At 45.9% G+C, this 23,181-nt stretch overlaps 1 protein-coding gene across 2 annotated transcripts in view; it reads left to right on the top strand.

The window, feature by feature from the left end:
- The window catches only part of GBA2 (glucosylceramidase beta 2), a 247,491-nt gene extending 233,150 nt beyond the window's left edge, over positions 1 to 14,341 (top strand). The window contains exons 14-17 of one of the 2 annotated variants that reach the window (XM_078674424.1): positions 1,273 to 1,415; positions 6,252 to 6,367; positions 10,055 to 10,246; positions 10,335 to 14,341. In XM_078674424.1, coding sequence (XP_078530550.1) covers positions 1,273 to 1,415; positions 6,252 to 6,367; positions 10,055 to 10,246; positions 10,335 to 10,541 — 658 coding nt within the window. In that variant the 3' untranslated portion in view covers positions 10,542 to 14,341. The remainder of the gene's footprint in view (positions 1 to 1,272; positions 1,416 to 6,251; positions 6,368 to 10,054; positions 10,247 to 10,334) is intronic. The other variant, XM_078674425.1, reaches the window with a different exon arrangement.
- Positions 14,342 to 23,181: the final 8,840 nt, after the last annotated feature.

Genomic DNA, 23,181 nt, shown 5'->3' with positions numbered 1-23,181 from the left:
AGCATGTTGGCAGGGCACAGTTGTGGTAGTTCAGTGGCTTCTATGAAGCAAACCAAGATGGTTTATTCATTTCATGTGCTTACTTTTGGGATGTTTTTAAAGTATTTGAGTATAACCCAGGCCATATTAGACGGCACGGTGCTACAGAGCACCTTATGCCGTGGATACAGATAGTGGCTCTACAGAGCTGGAAGAATGGACATGGGTCTCACAAACCTATTTTTGGAGTATGCTTATCTGGAGATTGTGAAGAGAGAACCAAAAGAATCTACAACAGACACTTATCAGGGAATTTTTGTTTGGGCCCTTTCCTCATGTGCACCCACACATAGTAGGTATGGTTTATTATTATATGCTACACTAGTGTAGGATATATGCATTAGAACTTCATATAAGCACATGCGAAAAGTGAAAATCACGTAAACACTAATCATTGTATATACAATCTATTTAAACAGTCTGTTGGACTTGGTCCTTTTTGCAGGGTCATCCCTGAACTTTTTGCCTTTCTCTTAGCCTTTTTTCTGCCATGGTGTTGGTGGATTTAGGACTCTGGGCACTTTAGCACTGCTGTTCAGCGTAAAGTGCGTGTGCTCTCTGTGGTAAACATTTCTAGATTGGTCTACACCTGGTTGCCATTTTTAATTTGCCTGTCAGACCCTGGTAAAGTGGTATCTCAGATACCCAGGGCCGGTAAATTAAATGCTACTGGTGGGCTTGCAGCGCTGAATGCGCCACCCACCAAAGTAGCCTTTCAAACCTGTTTCAGGCCTCTGCCATTGCAGGGCCTGTGCGCACAGTGTTACTGCCGCTGTGACGTGGCACCTCAAGTGTGCGCCATGTCTGTGACCCCTCCCCCTTTTACTGCATGTCAGTCACCCCTAAGGTAGGCCCTAGCCTGCTCTATGGGCAGGGTGCATTGTAGGCAAAAGGTAAGACATGCACCTTAAGTACGTGACATGTCCTGGTAGTGACAAATAGTCATAATGGTTTCTCACTGTTGTAAGGCTGCCCTCTCATAGGGATACATTGGGGGTTCCCTGATGCGTGTTTCAGTGGTAATTCCTGATATAAGAGGAGTAGCGTGGTAAAGTTTAGTATACCTGAACTCAGAATCTAAAGATTCATGTTTTCATGAAGGTGATTTTTGCAGTCTGTGTTTGAAAATACCACTTTTAGAAAGTAGGTATTTTCTTGCTCAGTCGTCATGTGCCCAGTAGGCAGACGACATTCGATGTGATGAGCTCTAACCCCTCTGTTCTTTCTTTACAGTGCGTATTGTGGGGGCATGTGGCTTGCCTCTGTCTGCATGATGTGCAAGATGGCCGAAATCTTAACCGATGACGTGGTTCTTCAGAAGTATTCCTGTATCCTGGAGAAGGGAAAGGGTGCGTTTGAAAGGCTCCTGTGGAATGGTAGGTGTCCGTAAAACGCCCCATGCCGTGGACCCTGCCACCTCCTAGATGACGATTCTTCCTGCCTTGTGAAGAAGCTTCAGATGGGTGTATGTGTCCCAACAAAAGTGTTCTTGGCAAAATAAGGGCTTGGCTTGTCGTTTCTGCGGGACTGACTTAGCAATGCAGGTCATCTGTATGCCATTCTATATACCAATCCTAGATCTCTGCTTTCTGGGAATTAATATTAGAATACACATTTTTTGGTTTCACCTGCACGGCGCTTTTGAAATCTCTAATAGGTAATATATCTTAAAAGGGGAGTTCTTATGAGTTGCCAAATCCCGAATTACTGTTCATTTGCTCTTGTGTGAAACTTTGTTAACTTCCCCTAGCTATAGGCATTTATGACACTTCTACTAAAGCTTTTCACACTGTTTAAGCCCTATTCACTATCAAGATAAGATCTCTTCCCATGTAAAAGGCAGACAGCTTCTAACAGTATGCTGGAGTCCTTGCTTTTCATTACTTAGTTGTGTAAAGCGGATGTGTTAGCCTTCGAATGTTTGTGTCATTTCCGATACATGCCTCAGTACCTTTCTTTGCACTTTGTAGGCGATGTTTGACTGTTTTTTTTAACTTAATCTATTTGGTCATTATAATCAAATTCTAAATGTTGTAATATAAATTTCTAGTTAAAAATAAAGTTAATATTGCCCCAAAAGAATTCTACCGCTATTTGCAGGTTCGTCACTCCCTCCAATCCAATATCCCCCCTGGGACCCTCCCCCCAGCATCCTCCCCCCTGGAAGACAGACCACTAGATGGTCACCTTCCCGACCACCCATTTCCCTCACATATAAAAAAAATTGTCAATAATTCCCCTGAGTTGCTGCATAATTTAAAAAGGAAATGGGAGTCGGACAGGTTGGAAATAGATGAGGAAGAGTGGAATAGTGCGCTGGCGTCCCCTAAGGAAGTGGCCATATCGGCTAGACTTCGTCTGATTCAATTGAAAATACTCCACCGAGTTTATATTTCAGGAACAAGGTTGCAGCTCATGGGCCGTGGTTCTGATGGGCTTTGTCGGAGGGGCTGCGAGGCGGTAGGGACCTTTTTTCACATTTTATGGGAATGTCCACTGCTACAGGTCGACTGGCAACGAATACACCAGTGCATGCGTGAGGTTTGGGGGGTGGAGCTGCTGGAGGAGGCGAAAAGATGTCTGTCGAATATATGGGAACCTACTGATCTGTCGACACTGGGTAGAACCTGGGCCACGCTTGGGTTTGTGATTGCAAAACGGAATATAGCCAGACTGTGGGGGGCGGTTGGGCCTCCAAAGATTGGTCCATGGAAAACAGACATGGACTGGTGCATGCTCCATGAAAAGACAGTTTACGTGGCCAGGGGCTGCCCACAGAAGTGGGTTGGTATTTGGTCCAGCTGGAATGAGTACAGGACCATCTCTGTGAACCCCCCACGACGGCCAGGGTTGACGATCCACTCGCAATGTTGAATGTATCATGTAATCCTGTATACTGTAAGGTTTAAGATCTGTGATCTCATGTGCTATGCCTCGGGTCCCTTCTGGTACAATTGTAAATCTTGTGCTGTAGCTTGTGGTGTACACCACTGTTTTCTTGTGCAGTTAATAAAAAGATAAAAAAAAAAAAATTAATATACAGGAGATATGTTCTATTTTATTACTAAACAGGCAGCCACAAGTGCAGTTACATTGCAGACAACTGAGTCATGATTTAAATGGTGCAGCAGGTGCAGTAGCACCGGGCCCAAAAGTTGTCAGAACTCCTCTAAACACATAATATTGCTATATTTGACTACTAAACAGGGATTCACAATTGCAGTTACCTTGCACTTGAAAGGGGCTTAATTTGAATGGTGCAGCAGGTGCAGTGACACAGGGGCCAAACGCTCTAGGGCCCCCACTAAACCCAGATTATTGCTAAAATTTAAAACTGAACACACAGTCACAAGTGCAGTTACCTTGCGGAAAACAGGGTCGTAATTTCAATGGAGCAGCATCTTCAATGACCCCTGGACCAAAAGTTCTAAGCACCCCACTAAAAACCTAAAATTGCAATATTTTACTACTATACAGACCGTCACGATTGGACTTACCTTGCAGTTGAAAGGGGCATGATTTGAAAGGTGCAGCAGGTGCAGGGGCACCAGGCTTAAAAGTTTTCAGAGCTTTTTAAATACATAATTATTACAACACTCTCGACAATCTCTCTGATGCGAAGCAGATACCTTGAAGTACTACATAAGGGTACTAAAAGCCCCGGACAACACCCTTACAGCTCATTTAAAAGAAATCTTTGCCAGTCCCGGGAATCCATGGAATCGACAAATTGAAAAGGCCATAAGATCCCTACAAATGGATGAATCGGAGCTAAAAGCAGACTCTGCTCCCTTCACAGTCTGGAAAAGGGCCATAAACAAGCAGGCGAGACAAATCTCCTACCTGCTGGACTTTTGGACATTAAAATCAACAACTATTCTGTCTGCTCTGAATGCCTCCTATCTCCCAGGGTTACTGCAACCATATCTTTCAGACAGCTTAAACTCGCAGGAATATTATGTATATGCGCATTTTAGGCCTGTGAACAATTGATTTTAACCGATGGGCCCCATGTGGGGAGGAGGGGGGCCTGTCGACTGTGCAACTACAAGTCTGAATCGTGGCTCCATCTTTTGTGCTGCTGTCCTTCCTTCGATGCCCCCAGAAGAGTTCTTCTGAAGCCATTATACCAAAATAAGGGCATTTACACATGCTTGGAGGCATCCGCACTTTGTTTCACTCGAACAGACACTCAAACGCTTGCAAGGTGCGGAAAATATGTGAGAATCCTGGAAGACCTATGTTTCCCTCATAGAGCCCTTCCCAATCTGGACTCTGTTCCTCAAAAACTCATTACTTATTTCTTTACAGTATGCCCCAGAGTTTAATCATCACACTGTCACTTTATTCATTGTTTCTCTGATTTTAACGCTTTTATTAATAAGACCACTGTGCAAGTTTGCATTTTTTGAACAATGATTTTTAAATGTGATGGCCAGTATGACCACTGCTCCCAAGGATGTAAGGATGTATTGAAGGTGCCACCATTGCAATGGTTTTAATTAACTGTGCAAAGAAGTTAATAAATAAATAACCTGTGCAGTACTTGCCCTTTGATAATGTTGTGCGCATTGGCGTACTGATGAAATAGAAACTATGGGACTCGAAGCAGATCCAAACGATACTTCGGTTATGTTTATTTATTTATTTTATTTATTTATTCAAAGAGTTTTATATAGCGCTTGCTAGACCCGGAGGTATCCGAGCGCTTTACATGAGAAACAACAATGTAAAAGAAAAAGTTCAACAATACCACAACAAATCCCCAAAAATTAGGCAATACACTTAGGAGAGGAGAGAAAGGAGAGAGAAAAGTAGTGGAGGGGGCAGGGAAGGTGAGAGAGGGAGGATAAGGCAAGAGACAATACGGAGAGACGAAAAGAAATCGGTCTAAAGACCGACTAGGTAAGTGAAGAACAAGGAGGGAATCCACGGCCCATCTCACCTATAGCTAAACCAGGTAGCTTCTTCGGGCATTCAGTAAAGGTCCAGCGAGGCAATACAAATGATCCCACTAGGAGGCCATGAGTAAAGGCATGAGCCATCTAAGATAAGCGTCCTGACTCCTGGTTACCAAAAGCAGAGGGGGTACAGCAAAGAAGATTCTTGCTGACTCCTGTCTGGAGCAGAAACCAGAATAGGTGGATTAAGAATTATTTTGCCTGTCTGAAGTCCTGCACCACTCTCGGGTTTTAGAGGGCCAAGGGACTTGTACTGGATTTATAGTTGCTTGATCCTGTGTGTTCCAGTTGCCTTTCTGTTGAGGGTGTTGATGCTGATATTGGTGAAGTCCTTGGCTGGTCCAGCATGCAAGGTGTTCCCTCAAACACAGTAGGTTTAGAAGTGTTCTCCGGTCTGGCTCATCCGGCATCTGCAGCAAGAAACCACTGGTAAGATCAGGCTAGCTGCTTTCACATGAGCTCTTCTTAGCAGGATAAATAAACCTATTGCAGATGCTGCTGCCCATATGGACAAAGAAATGCCCGCAGTCTTCCCACTCATCGCTGATGTCCATTGATTATTGTTAGAACATACCGGTTTGTCTCAAATGGTTTGGAGCAATCAAAGCCACTTTAGAGGCTAATTGTTAGCCAGCTACAATGTACCCCAGAGAAATGACTTTTTAGTATCACAAATAGACGGTAAAGCTGATTCCAAAGGGCTTTATTTGACCTAATGCTTGGATTTCCTCCATTTCTACAAGGACAGTATTACATCAGGGCTGGGTCCTAGACTGGGCTGTTGGCTCGTCTATGTGCTGTGATATCACAGAGGAGATGAACATCAATTTGAGAGGCTTGAAAAAGATCCCCAGCTTTAGTGTAGCATGTCAGTCTAACCTTGTTTGCCAGTAGTCAGCAGCCAATTTCCCCCGTAATCTACTGACTACTTTCTGAACTCTTAATCCTCACTCTTTCAGTGGTTATTTGTCCATGCCTCTTTCAGTTTCTCTTTCCTAAAGTTGCCACTGTTCCTTTTTCTCAATTCTAGCGTGACTTTTGCTGTTTTCCCAATGATTTCTTCTTTTGTCCTTTCTCCCATCCTTTGCGTTCTTGCTGTGCTCTTTTCCTTTTCACTCTGCTGTTTGCTGTTAAATTTTCTTTCCCCCTGTATCTTGCCCTCTTTTTCACAAAACTTACCTTTTAAATTTCCTGCTTCACCTTTCCAGTTCATTCCTGTCTTTCACTCACTGTCTTTTCCTCTATCAATAGGTAAATACTACAACTATGACAGCAGCAGAAGTGTGTACGCGAACAGTGTGATGTCGGATCAGTGCGCCGGCCAGTGGTTTCTGCGTGCCTCTGGTTTGGGAGACGGAAAGTATGAGGTGAGGATTTTTTTTGTAAGTTTCCTATAGGAGCACCAAATAATTCACAATATTTATTGATAATCTAAGACATAGTTTATGGTTGTCAGTAAAATTAAAATACCTAGGTCTGACAAACGGGCTTTCAGGAGGTGAATTCTTAATATACGATGTGGGTGCTCTTACAGATTAAATCTGCTTCTCGAAGGCCAATTTTCTGTTTTCCCTAAAAATATTTTACGGTTCAACTGCTTTCTGTAATATTCTTTGGGAATGTTAGATCAAATGCTTCCAGGTGAAATTGTTATCACTTGGTCTAAACAAAATCTTCTCCCCTGGTTCCATGTCAAAGGAGAGAAAACTTGCTCACCCTTAGGGAATTGCAGATGTGAGCCCCAAGTCAGTACTCGCATGCCATGTTTTCCTAAAGGCATGTCAGACTTTGCAGCTTCAGCAAGATAGTAAACGAGGACCCCTTTGAGGTTATGTTATGTTAAAGACATTTGATATAGCGCAAACGACTCACACCCAAATGTGTATCTCGGTGCTTTGCAACCAGAAAACGGAAAGTGCAGGTAGACTAAGGAGGTGTTTTTCTACCTCTAGTTAAACCCCGAGACACATAGCAATACATGGCGGCAAAGAAGAAGACTAGAATTCATGCCGCAAGCAGCCATGTCTGCGGCATCCAGGATGCACTGCAAGTCACTGTTGAAGATAATCTTCCCCACCATTACCAATCCCTGTCCCCTCCTGCAGTATTTCTCTGGAAGATGTTGGATAAGATCTTTCATCTGGTCCCAGTGGGCACGATTATATCTGGAGAGTAAGTCCACAGAGTTGATAATGCTCCACTGTGCGACACGCTTGTTAGCACCATCTATTTTCTTGCTCTCCCGGTCTGAATGGGGTGCATCCCCTGCACCCTGGGAATTCGCCCTCTTTCTAGCCGTATGTACCACCAAGGTTCGGGGATAACGGCCCTTTGATGTAGGGGGTCTGATGGAGAAGCCTTCTTGTCAACATACGCAGTGGTGACCAGGGTTGTACAGGCTCTATGACGATATTCCCAGCAGGCTTGAGCATGCCTTTCAAAAGGGGAAATAACTGAGGGACCTCTGTATAGTAGGGAGTGTTTCCAGCAGGAAATAATCTTACTCAGGCTGAACGTACATCTCAACTTAATGGAACGTAGACACCCTGTGCAGAACCTCGTGGTAAGAGGTAGTATCATCAGGGGGAGACGGGGTACAAGTCCGGGTCTGTGTCTGCTGGGGGATCCGCCTGATAGTCATCCACAGAATTAGGAGCCCTGCGGTCATAAGGTGGATCATAGCGAGACCCTGGACTGTCCTCATTCCCTGAATATGGAGATGCCTGTGGGGAATGTGCGTGGGGATCCCCAAGCATCAAGAGGGAGGTAGGAATAAGAGGAGGTGGAGCAGAAGGTTGAGCAGGCCTGGAAGGGCCCTGCAGCAGTGAGGAGGTTCTTTGTGCTGACCCCAAGGCTTTTTGGACATCTGCTCCGATGGTGGGTTGCGGACCTCCTAGAAAGTGAGTTTCCTTTTATGGGGACCCTTGGATGGTAGGGTAGGCTTAGCCAGGATCATGCTTGTGCCCGGCTGGATGTGGATCCTCTGTTGGTAGGCCTGTAAATGTTCCAGGAGCCTTTGCAGGAAGGGTTGGTCTAGGTCCTCCTATGATGGCATGGATGGAGCTGAAGAGGGTCGATGTCCAGAATGTCCCTAAGTGGATTTCAGCTCCAAAGCTTTTGACTTGGAGTGTGTCGCGCGGACGTCTTCGGGTCCGGCGCCGAGCCAGCCGACGACGTCTCATGTGGCCTCCTCTGAGAAGAACACCTCTTGAAAAGACACTTAAGAAAAAGAGACAGATTATGCAGCCTAGGCTTCACTGGCCAGGATCTATATCTTGAAGAGGAAAAAAGGGGCCACAATAAACAATTTTTCAGATAATTTTACTGTCCACCAGTATAAATATCTCCAAACCCCTTTTTATCGATAGTTTTAATTCACCACCATCACCTTACACATAAAAAAACAAAAAATACCAGCTCCGCTGTAATCAGGTGTCATAGCACTTTCGGGATGCACCCTGCGTCTTGGGTGGGAACCGATGATGAAGCATGCCACCAACTAGGTTGGAGGGTGAGGGTTCTAAAAAATCTTTTTGATGCTCAAATTTATCCGCATGAGCCTGTTCATCTTTATCTGTAAAAGTTAACGTAGGGAAACGAACGCGCCGCTCCTATTTTTCTTCGCTCGCTCTTTTTAAAAATTTTTATTTATACCACATACAGAGTCCGCTTCTTACAGCAGGTGCAAGTCTAGCCAAACCTGGGGCCTATTGAGACTTCTGAAAAAGAGATGTTTTAAGCTTCTTGCGGAATTCAAGAAGGCAGATGAAGGGTTTTATGTGTAGTGGCAGGTCGTTCCATGCCCTAGGAGTGATGTAGGAGGAGGCTTGACCTCTAAATCTGTTTTTCTATTTGCATGGGATGTGTTCAAGTAGAAACCCACACCTGTGGAGGTGTCTGGAGGGTTTGAGAAAGCAGATAACATTGTTGAGGTGTGCTTGGGCCAGCGTTGTGTAGTGCCTCGAAAGGTTGGTGAGGAGTTTGAGTTGTGCTTAATTTGTTATGGGGAGCCAGTGGAGCTCCTTAATGTGTGGTGTGCTGTGAGCAGGACGTGGATGGCTGCGAATGATTTTTTCCTCTGAGCTCTGTATGATCTGCAGCCTTCTGGTGAGTTTTTGTTAATCCCGGCATAAAAGGTACTCCTATAGGCCAGCTTTGTTTGTGACAAAGGCATGCATGACAATTTTCCAGGTGCTGCTTTGGAGCCGTTGACAATCTTCCCCAGCATCTTTAAGGTATGGAAGCATGAGATGGTGGCAGCTTTGGCTTGGCCGATCATGCCCAGGTTGCTGTCGATGAAATCAAAGTTCTTGGCATGCTGACCGTCGGGTGGAGTCCCGCATGAGAAGTGCTCTTTACAAAGATCACAGTTCTGGTCTTGTGGGTGTTCAGATTCAGAGTTTGCCTCCATCCAGGGGGTTGTTTCAGTCATGCAGGCACTGAACCTGATCCGGGCACTGGGCGTCTTGTCCATGAGGGAGAGAATGAGTTGCGTTTTTAGCAGAGTATGTTGAGCGTGGATTATGCTGGCGAGAGAGATCATGTACATGTTGAAGAGGGTGGGCCTCCGATAGGCTCCTTCCGGACAGACGCAGAGAAGGTCACCGGATCAAAGGTGTACGTGTCGGGCTGACTGTCTGGGTCCTTCCAGTCCAAAAGGAGCCGATCTATCGAGGTGCGTGCCCTTGTATTCCGATGTTGTGTAGGCACTGGTTATGTCTGGATAAGATTGCTGTGAGCAGCCCTCCGTTTGGATCGGCAAGTCTCAGCCGTATCCTTGCTTGAGCTATTCTCAACCTGTTACTGCCACTTTAGTCTTCCTCTACAAAGATACACATTTTCTCCTCTTCAGTCTTAAACTCCCATCGTCCACAAGTAGCTGCCTCACCCTAGTTGAAAATGATTCTTCTGCTCGGACCGAGGGGGACACGTACATGGCATGCAGATTCAGCAGGGATATGGCTGTGTGAAAATTGGGTTCTATTTTGACAAAAACCTGAGTGATAGGAGTAGGAAGTTGCTGCACTGGGCTAATACCATTCTTTTTATGTCAGGTTTTCCCCAGAGAGCACATTCGAAGTGCCTTGCAGACTATCTTTGAACTGAATGTCAAGCGCTTTGCTGGTGGAACCATGGGAGCTGTGAATGGGATGCGACCAGACGGGAAGATAGACACCTCCAGTGTGCAGTCGGATGAAGTCTGGGTTGGAGTGGTGTACGGTCTCGCTGCCACCATGATCCAGGAGGTATGAGGTGCCTTTTGTGATTCTTTTTTTGTGTTTTTTTTTATTTCTTGCAAGCTTGCTGACCGGTTCTCACCTCTCACTCCTACAGGGTCTTGTCGAGGAGGGCTTTGAGACTGCGGAGGGCTGTTATAGGACTGTGTGGGAGCGCCTTGGCATGGCCTTCCAGACACCGGAAGCATACTGTGAGAAGAACATCTTCCGGTCCCTGGCTTACATGCGGCCTCTCAGCGTGTGGGGCATGCAGCTTGCACTCCAGTGCAGAGGTAAAGAGACTCCCCCACCACAGAGGAAGTAATACAATCATGGACACAGCTCAGAGGAGAGTCTAACGGACGCGCGTGACTCGGACCACTGCCCCCTCTGGCCACGACTGCTGCACTCCTGCACACGCGCAGTTTTACCCCTGTGAAACGTATGATGACTGCCCAAAAGGGTGAACTATTCTTCGACACCTTGCTTTGAAAGTGGACTCGCTGATCACACTTCTCCCTGCCCTGAACTTTTGAACTGTGATTTTAGCTGCTGTATCTGATCACAACCCATGGGGTAGTACTTACGATTGCCTGCTGTCGCTTCATGTTCTTCTCACTGAATCAGTGTGGGGTCCTAGGATGTCCCTTAAAGTCAATGTTATCCAATCATGTAAAAAAACAAAATGGATGTTGGCGGACGAGGAGAGGGAGAGCTTCTAGATTCCTGCTCCCGTTTTTACATTTGTAGGCGGTTTACATGTCCCATCATGGTGTTTGAACAGGAAGTTACTACAGCAATCACTCCTGTTTTTTTGCTGAATGGTTGCGGTGTGTGTTTGTATCATTGCATTCTCTTGTCAAAACTTGGGCAGCGGTGTGCTCACATCTCCTGCACAAGATCCTACTATGCATGGCCTTTCTTGTGGGGTGTACTGAATGCGCCCCTCAGGGCCAGAATGATTGTAGCTAGCATCTCCTTACACCCCCAGGGGTATTTGTGTCATTGTCCATGTCCCACAGTTCTCACTCTTTCACCAGGTCTCTCCAGTGGTTAAAGGGTTGGCACCCTTCTCATGGGTATTGATTATCTTGACATCTTCTGAGAGTCCTGAGCGCTGGTTTCATGCTGCAGATCTCAGTTGAGACCGTCTGCGATGGGTTGTTTCTAGGGTCTTCCATGATTCTTCCTGGTTACAGCCACTGTCTGTTTGCATCCTTCATAATCCCCTCGTCTCTCTTGTTCTGATGGTGTTAGGATATGTGTCGGGTGCAGCAGATAGATTGGTTTGCAGTTCCCTCTAAATTACTAGCTTTCCAGCTCTTGACCTCTTGTGTTTCTCTTGTGCATTTCTGCCATCGCAGCCTGACTTGGCACTATTGGTAGCTTGTCGAGCTCCGGTACAAAGTGTTATTCTGCTGTCCAAAGAGGCACCTGGGGAGCTGCTCTCTCTCCATGGCTGGCTTCACCAGTTCTGGGGCTCGTCTTTTAACATCAAGCGGTGATGCTTTCTCCCTCACTGCCTTCATGGTCAAGTAGTGCCAAAAACCAGGGACGGGCAGGGCCGTGCTCCGCCCTCGCTGTCAGTGTTACGAACTGATACCTACTGAGCCGGGAGTAATCATTTGAAATGCAAGGCTACGGGATATCGTGGCAAGATTATTGGTTGTACTTCTGAATATCGAACATCGACCTACAAGGATATCATCGACAAAATATCAAAAGTTAAGTGCATATACCGAAGTATAGATTTACTGTTCCTAGCTCAACATCTACATCCCTTGCAGATATATATATCTCACCAGGATACATATTATATAGTTAGGTACAGCACATGTGTTCTTGCGTACCGGTCGATATTTCGTTTATAATGCGAGTTTCGATATTCAGTGTGCACACCAAGGTTATCTGCCTTCAATGTCAAGCCTTTTTTTGTAGTGAATATCTGACTATCCGCACACCATTCATTTAAGTGTGGTGGTGCACTGTAATGTTTGTTTCTGTACCTAAAGACTGATATACAGTGGTTCTGAAGCTGTGGGACCCCTCCTAGGACCAACACGAGGTACACTCGCTGGAGCCAGTGGGTGACTGAGGACTCCTCCCAAGCTGGTGACACCTTTGCATCCACTGCCTACAAGAAGAAATGCATTTGTAATTATGTACTGTACAATCCATCATGTCCACCTATATTTCTGGAACTGGTGGCTGTTTTACCTCCCAGTTTTTATATAATTATATATATATTGATATATATATTGTTTTTATCTAGTCTTAACCAAAGGAACCCTGGTGGTACTGAAAGCATCTTTCAGGGATTTAAAATCTGGCGTTGACTTCACACGCGGCATTGTGCGAAAACATGGTGGGGTCTATTCCCTGAGGCCTTCCTTTTGGCCCCAATGCTTTGTAGTTAGCCACTGCATGTGAGCCACTGAGATTACAAGAATGAGGAATTACTTGTTTTGAATGTGGGCTTGGCCATGTAATCTCGGCACAGTTTTCATAACTCGCTCCTTTAGTATTCTCATGCTTTCAATGTGGCCGGTCAGCTTATGCTGTCAGATATCTTGACCTTATCACGCAGTGCTGAGACAGGCTAGTTTTCGTTGCATGCTAGGAAGAGGATGTAACGGTGGTTTGAGACTGTGCTGTGGGGTAATGTGAGGTATTGTTAAAGGAAATACCCAACTGACCTCTCCGAAGCACTTAGCGGGTGCATGGATTTGTGTGAAGTTTACCAAAGTTAGTTCTCTGCTACTCATTCACTCTCAGTTCCTTAACTCTGGCCATTGTGTTTGTGAAAACGGTGCAATATGAACGGTTGTCATGTGATGCCAGGGTTGTTTATAAAGTGATTGCAGCCGATAGAAATGCATCGCAGTACAGTTTGCAATGACGAATCAGTATCTCTCATGGGTGGAGTGCCGCTCGCACTGAGTGGGAATGTTTTATTCTCTGAGTCCCTCCTGCCTATAGACTGGTATCGGTTTATGCATCCCATAGTATTTATCTGTTTTAACTCTGCTAAATATCAGCAAATGAGTTGATAAGCAATGCTTCTACTGGGGCTAGACGTGGCTCCTGAATCAGTAGTTACCCAATATAAGCGAACGCAGTGCCGCCCCTTTAGCCTGTCCGCATGATTAGAGCGACATGTTCCATGAGGACTGGACCCAGTTTCTTGTCTGCTTGTGCACAGGTACTGCTAGCTGCCTCAGAGTGAGGCATGTGCTGCCTGGTGTACATATTCAAAACACATATATACTGTATACTTGAATGTTTATCTCCCAACCCACAGCTAAACCCATTACCTTCAGAACTTTTACTGGTTAAGGCTGGCCACTGCACATGCACCCTGTGATCTTGGACCATTGACTTTGTGCTCCTTGTGGCTCCTGTCCATTCTGGGCCATTTGTGTGCAGTGGACATAAAAAACTAAGGCTGATCAGATGTCGTCTGCTGTCAGTACTAGAGCTAGTGTGCTGTACACCGAAGTGTCACTCATTGAGAACCTCCCTGCAGTCTCTGCATACCACCATTCTGCCACTCCCTTCCACCTGGTGGAGCTCTGGAGAGGGCACATCCATGGTGGAGAATCCAGGACCCCTCAACCTCCTGCGCATCACAGAGACAATGTGCCCCTTGAAGCATACGGTCTTGGATGCCTCTTGCTAGTGCCCAAAGAGATGGCCCTACCCCCTGCAGGGCCTGTAAAGTGGTGTAGACCCTCTGTTCTTGAATGAGAGGCTATTTCCTTCTCCCTGCCCCCAGCTGCACAGCAGACTCAACCTCAACCGCCTCCTGTAACTCAGTCCACACAGCATGAGTTCTCTGTAGGTTGTACGTGATCACGTCAAGGACATATGTACGTGTACCTCAATCAAGCGTCCCTGTGTACTTCACCTTGGATGTGTGCTCTCCAGCGATCTGCCATTCCAACCCCAATCACTGTGACCACCTTTCCTCAGCACTCGCCTAAAAGCAGTTCCCACAGACTTTATAAGTGAACCTGTCTACGCAAGGACTATCTTCTGAACCTCTGAATGCACTCAGAGTTTGCACAGTACAATATTTGCTGATGTCATTATGTTCTATATGTGTAATTAAAATGTAAAAAACTGCCTGGATCAGATGAGGTTTGTTTGTTCATCTGCCAAGATTTAAAGGTTAGCGGAGGGGCGCCTCACCAGGGATCATGCGTAGATCCACTGTAGAGACGCTGAGAGGGTTAAAGATGATATCACTTCCGCCCAAACACATTCTACCGCTCCACTGTAGAGAGAAACATACAATTCTACTACAATGCGTTGAGCAGGAAGTGACTACAGCTTTAATCCCCTCATCCTCACTCACGCGCTTGGGTTAAGGATGCTTTCTTAAGATAGTTCACATTCAAAACTAACTTCCTTCTTGAATTAAGAGATCCTTGGATTGTACTCTGACTGGTATGTTGCTTCTATGGGTCAGAATTTGTTCCTATCAATATGATCTTTTTTGTTAGTATATTTCACAATGTGTCCTTAAAATAGGTCTCTCTAAAACTATTCTATGACAGGAAACTGAAAGTGTGACCTCTAAGCAGTCCCAGGCTGGTGAGCAGGTTGACACCTTTGAGGCCAGATGGGCTGGGACAGCTGCTGCATGCAGTAGAGCCATAATGTCTTAAGCTATCACTGCAGCATCACCTGTCATATGCAGAATACCTGGCCGCATGACCGTGTCTGCCATACAATGTTGCCTCGTTTAATTCAAGATGTTTGTTTTGTGCACATTCTTCAAATCGACACCTGGAAACTGAGACCTATTGGGGAGAATTGAATGAAGCAGTTAATAGAACAGGAAAGATTTCAGAATGAAAAAGATCCTGGATGCAGCGAGGCCGAAGTGGAAGAGTGCCGCTGTCTGCGTGCAGTGCCGCTGTCTGCGTGCAGTGCCGCTGTCTGCGTGCAGTGCCGCTGTCTATGTGCAGTGCCGCTGTCTATGTGCAGTGCCGCTGTCTGCGTGCAGTGCCGCCGTCTATGTGCAGCGCCCCTGTCTGTGCGCAGTGCCGCTCTGTGTACAGTGTTGTTCCAGTTGTGGCATTTGTAGGAGTAGAATGTGAATCCTTAAATCGCAATGTTTTTTGAAACGGTTAAATATTCATAGGAAATAACATTTGCATTGGGGAGATCCTTAGGGAATACACAAGTAACAGAGAAAGTGTTGATTAAAATGAATGTGGAGAGAGAGTTTGTGTTCTGTTTCCCAGAATGGACGCAACCATTGAAGGCCGGTGTCCAAGATGCTCTTCATCTAGTACTACTACCGTCCATGCCTATAGTGTGTCCTCATTTCCTAAATCGCACACCTTCAAACTCTCAAGCATATCCCCATTCAACCACATACCGAATCTCACGCAAAATATGCTGCAATTGCAAACCGTGTGGCGGTAACTCGCTCCTCCTTCCACCCCGCCCTTTTCACTGTTCTTTGCAGCATTCTTCACTCTAAACCTCTTGTCCTCCTCTCGAAATCTGCCTAGGTACCCTCTTCACTGTCGTTTGGTTATAGAAATATCATATACATGCATAACCTGAAGAGCTTTCCCACTGCTAACTCTTACATTCATGGACCTACTCATTCTGCATCCCCTTCCCGACTCTCCCCTCATTCTACAGATTCTCTTCCAGCCATGTCTGACTCTGTTCTGTATCCTTCCTAACACTCTGCCTATATTTTAGTGCACCGATAAACCAAATTTACACAAATGATAGCAAAGAAGACTTTGGTGAGAGTGTAAACTATCTTTACAGCAATACTTATAATTTCAGATTCCTCGCCCTGGAATGCTCCACAGGCACCACACTGGATCCAGAATTTTTTTCATAGTGCTCTAGCACCCCGCTAGGTTGCGTTGTTCTGCTCCACACCACCCCAGAAGGGACAGGGCAAAACTGCAGATAGGCTATACCCCTGCGCACAGCCGTCAGTTCCTAGCCTTCCACACCCTCCGATGTGGGAAAGGAACTTTGCTTCTGTTTTTTCTGCTGATTTTCCTTTGATTTCATAGTGTGCTAGGGAACAATGTTACTAATAAAAACATGTGAGCTGTAGATCACAAAGGAAATTTGTTTGGTATGCCGCCGTCAGATCCCTGCGCTCTTCCTCTGCGAACCTGGTCTACGTCCCCCGGGCAAAAAAGGCTCGAATAGGTGGAAGGTCTTTCAGCTTTACGGCAGCCAAGCTGTGGAACGCACTACCCCTGGAACTTAGGCAACTGAACGCCCTGTCACGGTTCAGGAAGGAACTGAAAACTAGACTATTCCCCAGATAAGTGATCCTGGACAATTCTGCTCCGTCCCTGCTGGTCGGTAACTTTTAAGCGCCAGGATGCATTTGGGTGACAGCCGCTCTATACAAGTGCATATTACATTACTTTACATCACATGCTTTGCATGACTCCTGCCATCTAGTGTTAGATCCAGATCATTGGACTCGACGTCGAGAGACACAACGGATCTCTTCGGCGAAAACTCCGACCAAGAGGAAGTTTCAGCGGCCTAAGAAGAACATGCTTCAGCAACATCAGACTCTGAGGCAAATTTGCAGATTCTCTTGGAAATGACGATGTGTCACAGGGACAAGGGGACGGGAGTACGTAAGACCCTTCCTCCCCCCCCCCTCCCTGTCGTAATTTGCAGCGATTATGTGAGCATTTGCTTCAGCTACACAAACTTTTCCTTATTAACTTGACCAATGTTCGCGGAGGCCATTTTGTATTGCCTGGCTTCCATTTTGTATGAACGTGCGGCCTCGTGGTCAGCATGCCCTTTTGTCCTTTCTTTGTACCAATGACCATTAAACTTCCCAGTAACAGGCTATTTTTAGTACTGGTCAAGCTCACGCATGCGTACTCGAACATTGAATGGTCACCTCTTAGGAATGTTCTTCAAACTGACCAGTGGTACTAGACTTCTCCCACATGTTAGCTGTGTTCCAAAAAATGCCCTTATATGTACCTAAACTGTTTAGAAATATACCGCCTACCCTTTTTATTGCTGTAAAACTGTATAAAAGAGGTCACGCACCGATGTTCGTGTGATACTTCTTGCATTGCCGAAGGGTGCTGTAGGAATGTACCACCACCCCATGGGGTCCTAATAAACTTGTCTTTTGCATTTCCAGTTTCCGTGCCCACACACCCAACAATTTGTAGTATTTACCACCAACTGATGCTGATGCAAAAGTTGCACAAAAGAATTGTTTCTAAATTCCGCACGTCTGACTTGCTCATGTTGGGGCAGTATGTGAAAAGAATGTGGAGAAACAGTAGAGACGAAATTGAGATCATGAGAAGGAGAGGTAGGTAAGGCAGAAGGCAGCAATGATTGAGAACCAAAGTATACTCCACCCACCAGCAGCATAGAAACAGTTAGGAACAACATGAAAACCTGTAGCAAGAAACATTTTGTACGCAACACCTTATCTAATGCAGATCTTTGCGCCGACATTTTCTCTCTTTCCGACAGCTTAGAAAATTCCATCCTCTAACGACCGTCCGCGACGTTCTTGACGCACTCCGTTCTGTGTAGCGATTATCAATTCCCAGGAGTTCCCGGAAATTGACAAAAGAAACCGACCTAGTGTCGATAACTGCTAAACAGAAGAAAGTACCCGCACGGCCCTACGGCCAACCCGGATGATAGGTTCTAGATAAATTGAACATTCAATTTACTATAAAGTTCTTGGCTGCACGGAAAAGGGAAAAAGGTACATCATATAAAATGTCCACAATATTCAGGGTAAATGTGGACTCCAAAAATAACAAACAATTATTTTATTAGTCTTTTGTGCGTGGGCGAAGAAAGTATCGGCTGCTCCCAGGGCGAGTCTGATCTTCAAACAGTGAATTGGATGGCAAATGAGTGCTCGATTGTTCAGACAATTGTTCAGCACTTGAAGTTTTCAAGGTTGATGGAAAGGAAATTAGTTGAGGGGAATCAACAAGGGTGTCAGATATGGGCTGAGCTTCGCTGAACGGGACAAAGCGTAGTGGAGCGTCGGTCTCGGACGAGGAAAAACCCTTTTTTATCCAAGTATCCGCCGGCAAAGGAAGCGGGACTTTCTTGGTGTGGGTGGCATGTACCCAATGCTTCCGTCCCTCCAGCCGAACCGCCGTCCTTGTTGCCAGTAGCACCTGGAAGGGTCCCACAAACCTCGGCTCAAGGTTTCGTTTTCGTCCGAAGTTACGGGTGAGGACCCAGTCCCCTGGTTGCAGCCGATGACCAGGACCCTCTGTTTGTGACGGCAGAGCCTCAAAGACCTGTTGATGAATCAAACTCAATTTAGCAGTCAGATCATGGAGATAATCAATCAGCATGGGATATTCAATTCTACCAAATTCTTTAGGCCTCGGGACTCCCCAAATATTAGCAGGACGGCCGAACACAATCTCATATGGGCTAAGCCCTACTCGAGAGTGCACAGTTGCCCTGGTCGATAAGAGAGCTAGAGGCAAAGCATCTGGCCATGATAAACCAGTTGTTGCCTGAATTTTTGCAAGTTTCAGTTTCAGGGTGCCATTGTATCCTTCCACCAAACCCGCTGACTGAGGATGATTAGCACTATGAAATTTCTGTACTATATCTAAACCACGACACACACTCTTCATCACACTTCCCACAAACTCACTTCCGTTGTCCGACCATACAATCCGAGGCATGCCGTATCTGGGGAAATACTCTTTGAGCAGAATTTTTGCTGTGGATAGGGCAGTATTATCCTTAAGGGGGTAAGCCTCAATCCATCTGGAGAACGCACATACTACAACCAAAACATACTTCAAATTGTTGCATCTCTCCATATGGATGAAGTCCAACTGGATAACTTCGAAAGGGTATTTAGGAGGGGCAAAATGACCAGGTGGAGTGGGAGTGCCCTACCCGGGATTATACATCAAACACACCATACAATTCTTAACCACTCTCACTGCACATTTAGTAATACCATCATTCTTCCATACAGGAGACAACAACTTGCATATGCCTTTTGCGCTTATGTGTGCTGTACCATGAGCCATTGTAACAACAGCGAGCACATATGCATACGGTAACATCCATCTCTGTTTTTCTGACAACTCAACCCAACATCCATTCTCATCCAACTTCCCCGTGCTCTCTTTCCATTTAGTCTTTTCCGTCTCAGTGGCCTCATTCTGTATTCCCTTCACACTCTCAACTGTGTCTTCACACATACTAGTCTCCGTTGGCCATCCCACTGAACTCGTAACATACATCCGATTTGTCAGATCTTTAGCTGTCTCCTTAGCAATCTCGTCTGCAAACGCATTACCACGACCAACATCATCCGTCACTTTCCGATGCGCACTACATTTGATTATTGCCACCTGCTTAGGCAATGTAAGTGCATCTAGAAGGTCGTTCACAAGCTGACCATGCTGAATCTTCGTGCCATGCGACGTTAAGAATCCTCTTTCTCTCCACAATCGCCCAAAACTGTGCGCCACACCAAAAGCATACTGGCTGTCGGTAAACACATTCACCCGTTTTCCTCTGGACAACACACACGCTCTCGTCAAGGCGATCAGCTCAGCAGCCTGAGCCGAATTCTGACTCAATCTTGCAGTTTCTACAACCATACTCAATGTCACTACAGCATACGCGGTCGTCACATCACCATTCGGCAACTTAAAACAGGAACCATCCACATACAAAGTACCATCGGGATCTACCAATGGAGTATCTTTCAGGTCAATACGACCCTTTGTTTCCTCCTCAGTTCTTAGATAACAGTCATGTGGTGCTTCACCACTTGACTCCATGTTGATCGGCAACAATGTTGCTGGGTTCAACACATTACACCGTTTTATGCGTATGTGACTAGCCAGTAACGTCAACTCATACCCAGACAACCTTGCGCTCGTCAAATGTTGAGTTTTCGTTCGGTTCAAGAGAGTGTCAACTGCATGCGGAACCATCACCGTAAGCATATTATCCATGACCAGACCTGCGGACTGTCGAATGGACGCCGCGGCTGCCGCTGTTGCTCTTAAACAACTCGGCAAAGCTCTAGCTACTGGGTCTAAGGTCGAAGAAAAATATGCGCATGGGTGCTGTTTGTCACCAAATTGTTGCGCCAGAACACTCAACGCACAACCATCCCTCTCGTGAACGTACAGTGTAAACGGCTTACTGTAATCAGGAGTACCTAACACAGGAGCCGAACACAACGCATCACGTAATTCAGAGAAGCTTTTCTGACACTCTTCAGTCCATGGCAAAAGAGTCGGAACATCCTTGCACGTGAGAGCTAACAATGGTTTCGCCAATAGTGAAAAATTTGGGATCCATTGTCTGCAGTATGACGTAATACCTAGAAAGGCACGTACATCTCTCTGAGTTTTAGGCACAGTCATTCGAGAAATCGCTGCAATTCTCTCTGGGGTCAACCTTCTCCCTTCTTTTGACAATAAGTGACCTAAGTAGGTTACTTCTTGGCAACAATATTGCAGCTTGGAAGGTGACACCTTGTGATGTAAGTCATGTAGATAGCGCAATAGTGATACTGTAGCCGTTTTGCAAATAGCCTCCGTATCAGCTGCCACTAATAGGTCGTCAACGTATTGAATCAAAGCCGCACCCGTCGGTAACACAAATGCATCCAGTTGACTTTTAAGTGCCTGGCTATAGATCGACGGACTTTCACAATAGCCTTGTGGTGCGCGTTTTAGTCTGAAACTGCGACCACCTAATGAAAATCCGAATAGGTCTCTGCTTTCCTCAGCGATCGGGATACTAAAGAAAGCATTCTTTAGGTCGATCACCGTGAACCAGGAGGCAGAAGCTGGAATCAGAGTCAGCAAAGCAGTGATATCAGGGACCACGGGAAATTGTGAATCACGATTTTATTCACCTCTCTCAAATCGATTATGAAACGGTACACAGGAGGTTTAGATGGATCAGTGCGTTTTAAAATTGGTAGTACAGGACTATTACACACATTTCCTCGAGTTTCTTCAACGACATCCTTTTTGATCAGGTCGTGTACAATCGCTAATAGCGCCCGTTCTCCCTCAATGGAGATACGATACTGTGGTATACGTGGCAGTCGCACATTTGGTTTCAGCTTGATCATATAAGGTGGGATTTCCAAGAGACCCACGTCATTGGGACCTGTGGCCCATAGAGACGCAGGAAGGGAGCTCAATTCCGGTGGGAATTCATCGATCGACAAGTACATAGGAGAGATTACTCTCTGACCTAATGTAAGCTCCACTCCTTCAGGGGAGCAATACAAAGTCGCATATAACCGTTTTAACAAATCCAAGCCCAAAAGATTCTCACCACAACCAGTAGATAGAATCAATGGAGCCTCTAGCTCACGAGGGCCAATCGTAAGTGGCAAAGGGCTGGAAACAGGATTGCTAACAGGGGCGCCAGAGAATCCAACGGAAACATTTGTTAAGCCAGACAAAGGTGCGCCAGGGAGTTTCGAATGCATGATGGAACTTTTCGTCGCACCAGTGTCTAACAGAAAAGGCTCAACTACGCCAGAAGTAGCTACTGCGACGTAAGGCCCACTCTGATCAACCGGAACTGATACTACTCCCTCTCTTTGTCGGTGGTTGTCCTAGTAATGATCGTTTGCAACAGTCTCATGTTCAACGTAGTAATCGTCCACATGATATTGTGTAGATCTAACTGACCCCGCATTTCGCTGGTCAAAACAATTATTCGTATCTGATGAATTCTGAGGGCGATCATTCTGATTGTGAATGGTACCGCGGCCTCTACCTCGAGATGCCTGCTGAGGACCACCACGGCTTCCTCGTGACGATACACCATTAAGACGGTCACGCAAAGCGGGACAGTCGTATTTTATGTGACCCTCCCTTCTACAATACGCACACTGATTATACCCAAGTGTAGATCTATAGTCAGAGGAGTCAGAACGTGGCTGTGTTCCGGAGGACTGTGATTGTGGTCTATATTGCTGTTGCAACTCATTTTGATTCGAACGTGGAGGATACGCTTTCTGCAACAAAACCTTCGTTTTGAGCTCTTTCCTTTTCTTATCTACACGATCACTTTCTTCTTTCTCCCTATTCTCATAATATTGAGCCGTTGCTAATATCTGTGCAGTGGTTGAGACAGCCCATGCACTTTCTGAATTTTTCAATTTGTTGCATAGTTCAGGCAACAAATTTAATACGAATTTATCGACAAATAAACGTTGGCCTCCCTCAGTGCCCATATCCTGACCGCTATGATCGACAAATGCCTCTTCGAACCTAGTGAAGAAATCGGAGACACTCTCGTCCTTCTTTTGCTTACAAGCTGATAATTTATCCCAGTTTACTCTCATCGCCGGCATAAGCATTTTCATGAGCGTAATTATTTTCTGAGGCAGTTCCAAAATTAACTGCTCAGGTTTAGCCCCACCAACTTGTAGTCCATCAGCCGCTATTAATGCAGCCCAATCACCACCCAACTCATTCGCATGATTTTCCTGACGAATTCTCGCCCAAACCGGCTGTGGTACTACATTACCGAACAGCATGTCGATGTCGGCAAGGTTCATAATGGTAGCATCTACCAATTGAGACAACTCCTTATAGTAACCCGCCGGATTCTTGCGTGGATCAGGCAAGGACTGTTTGACCTGCAAGACTTCTGATCGCTTCCATGGGAGGTGTATCCAAACTCTTTGGAAATGTGGCAAAACTGGGGGATTGGCAGCAGGAGCACCTGGCATCCATACTGGCGGAACCTCTCTCATAGGATACTGACCAGGAGCCGCTTTCCAATTCTCAGAGTCGTCATCAAACGACACTCGAGAAGGCACTGTCGACCTATGGGCTAACAATCGCTCTAAGGCACGTCGTACATCTCCACCTACAATCATACCATTCGAAAATTGACTTTGAAGTTCAATCATATCGGGTGGTACGGTATCTAAATCA

The sequence above is a fragment of the Lissotriton helveticus genome, chromosome 2_1 (assembly GCF_964261635.1).
Source record: "Lissotriton helveticus chromosome 2_1, aLisHel1.1, whole genome shotgun sequence".
NCBI lineage: Eukaryota > Metazoa > Chordata > Amphibia > Caudata > Salamandridae > Lissotriton > Lissotriton helveticus.
This window is presented reverse-complemented; position numbering and strand designations above follow the sequence as displayed.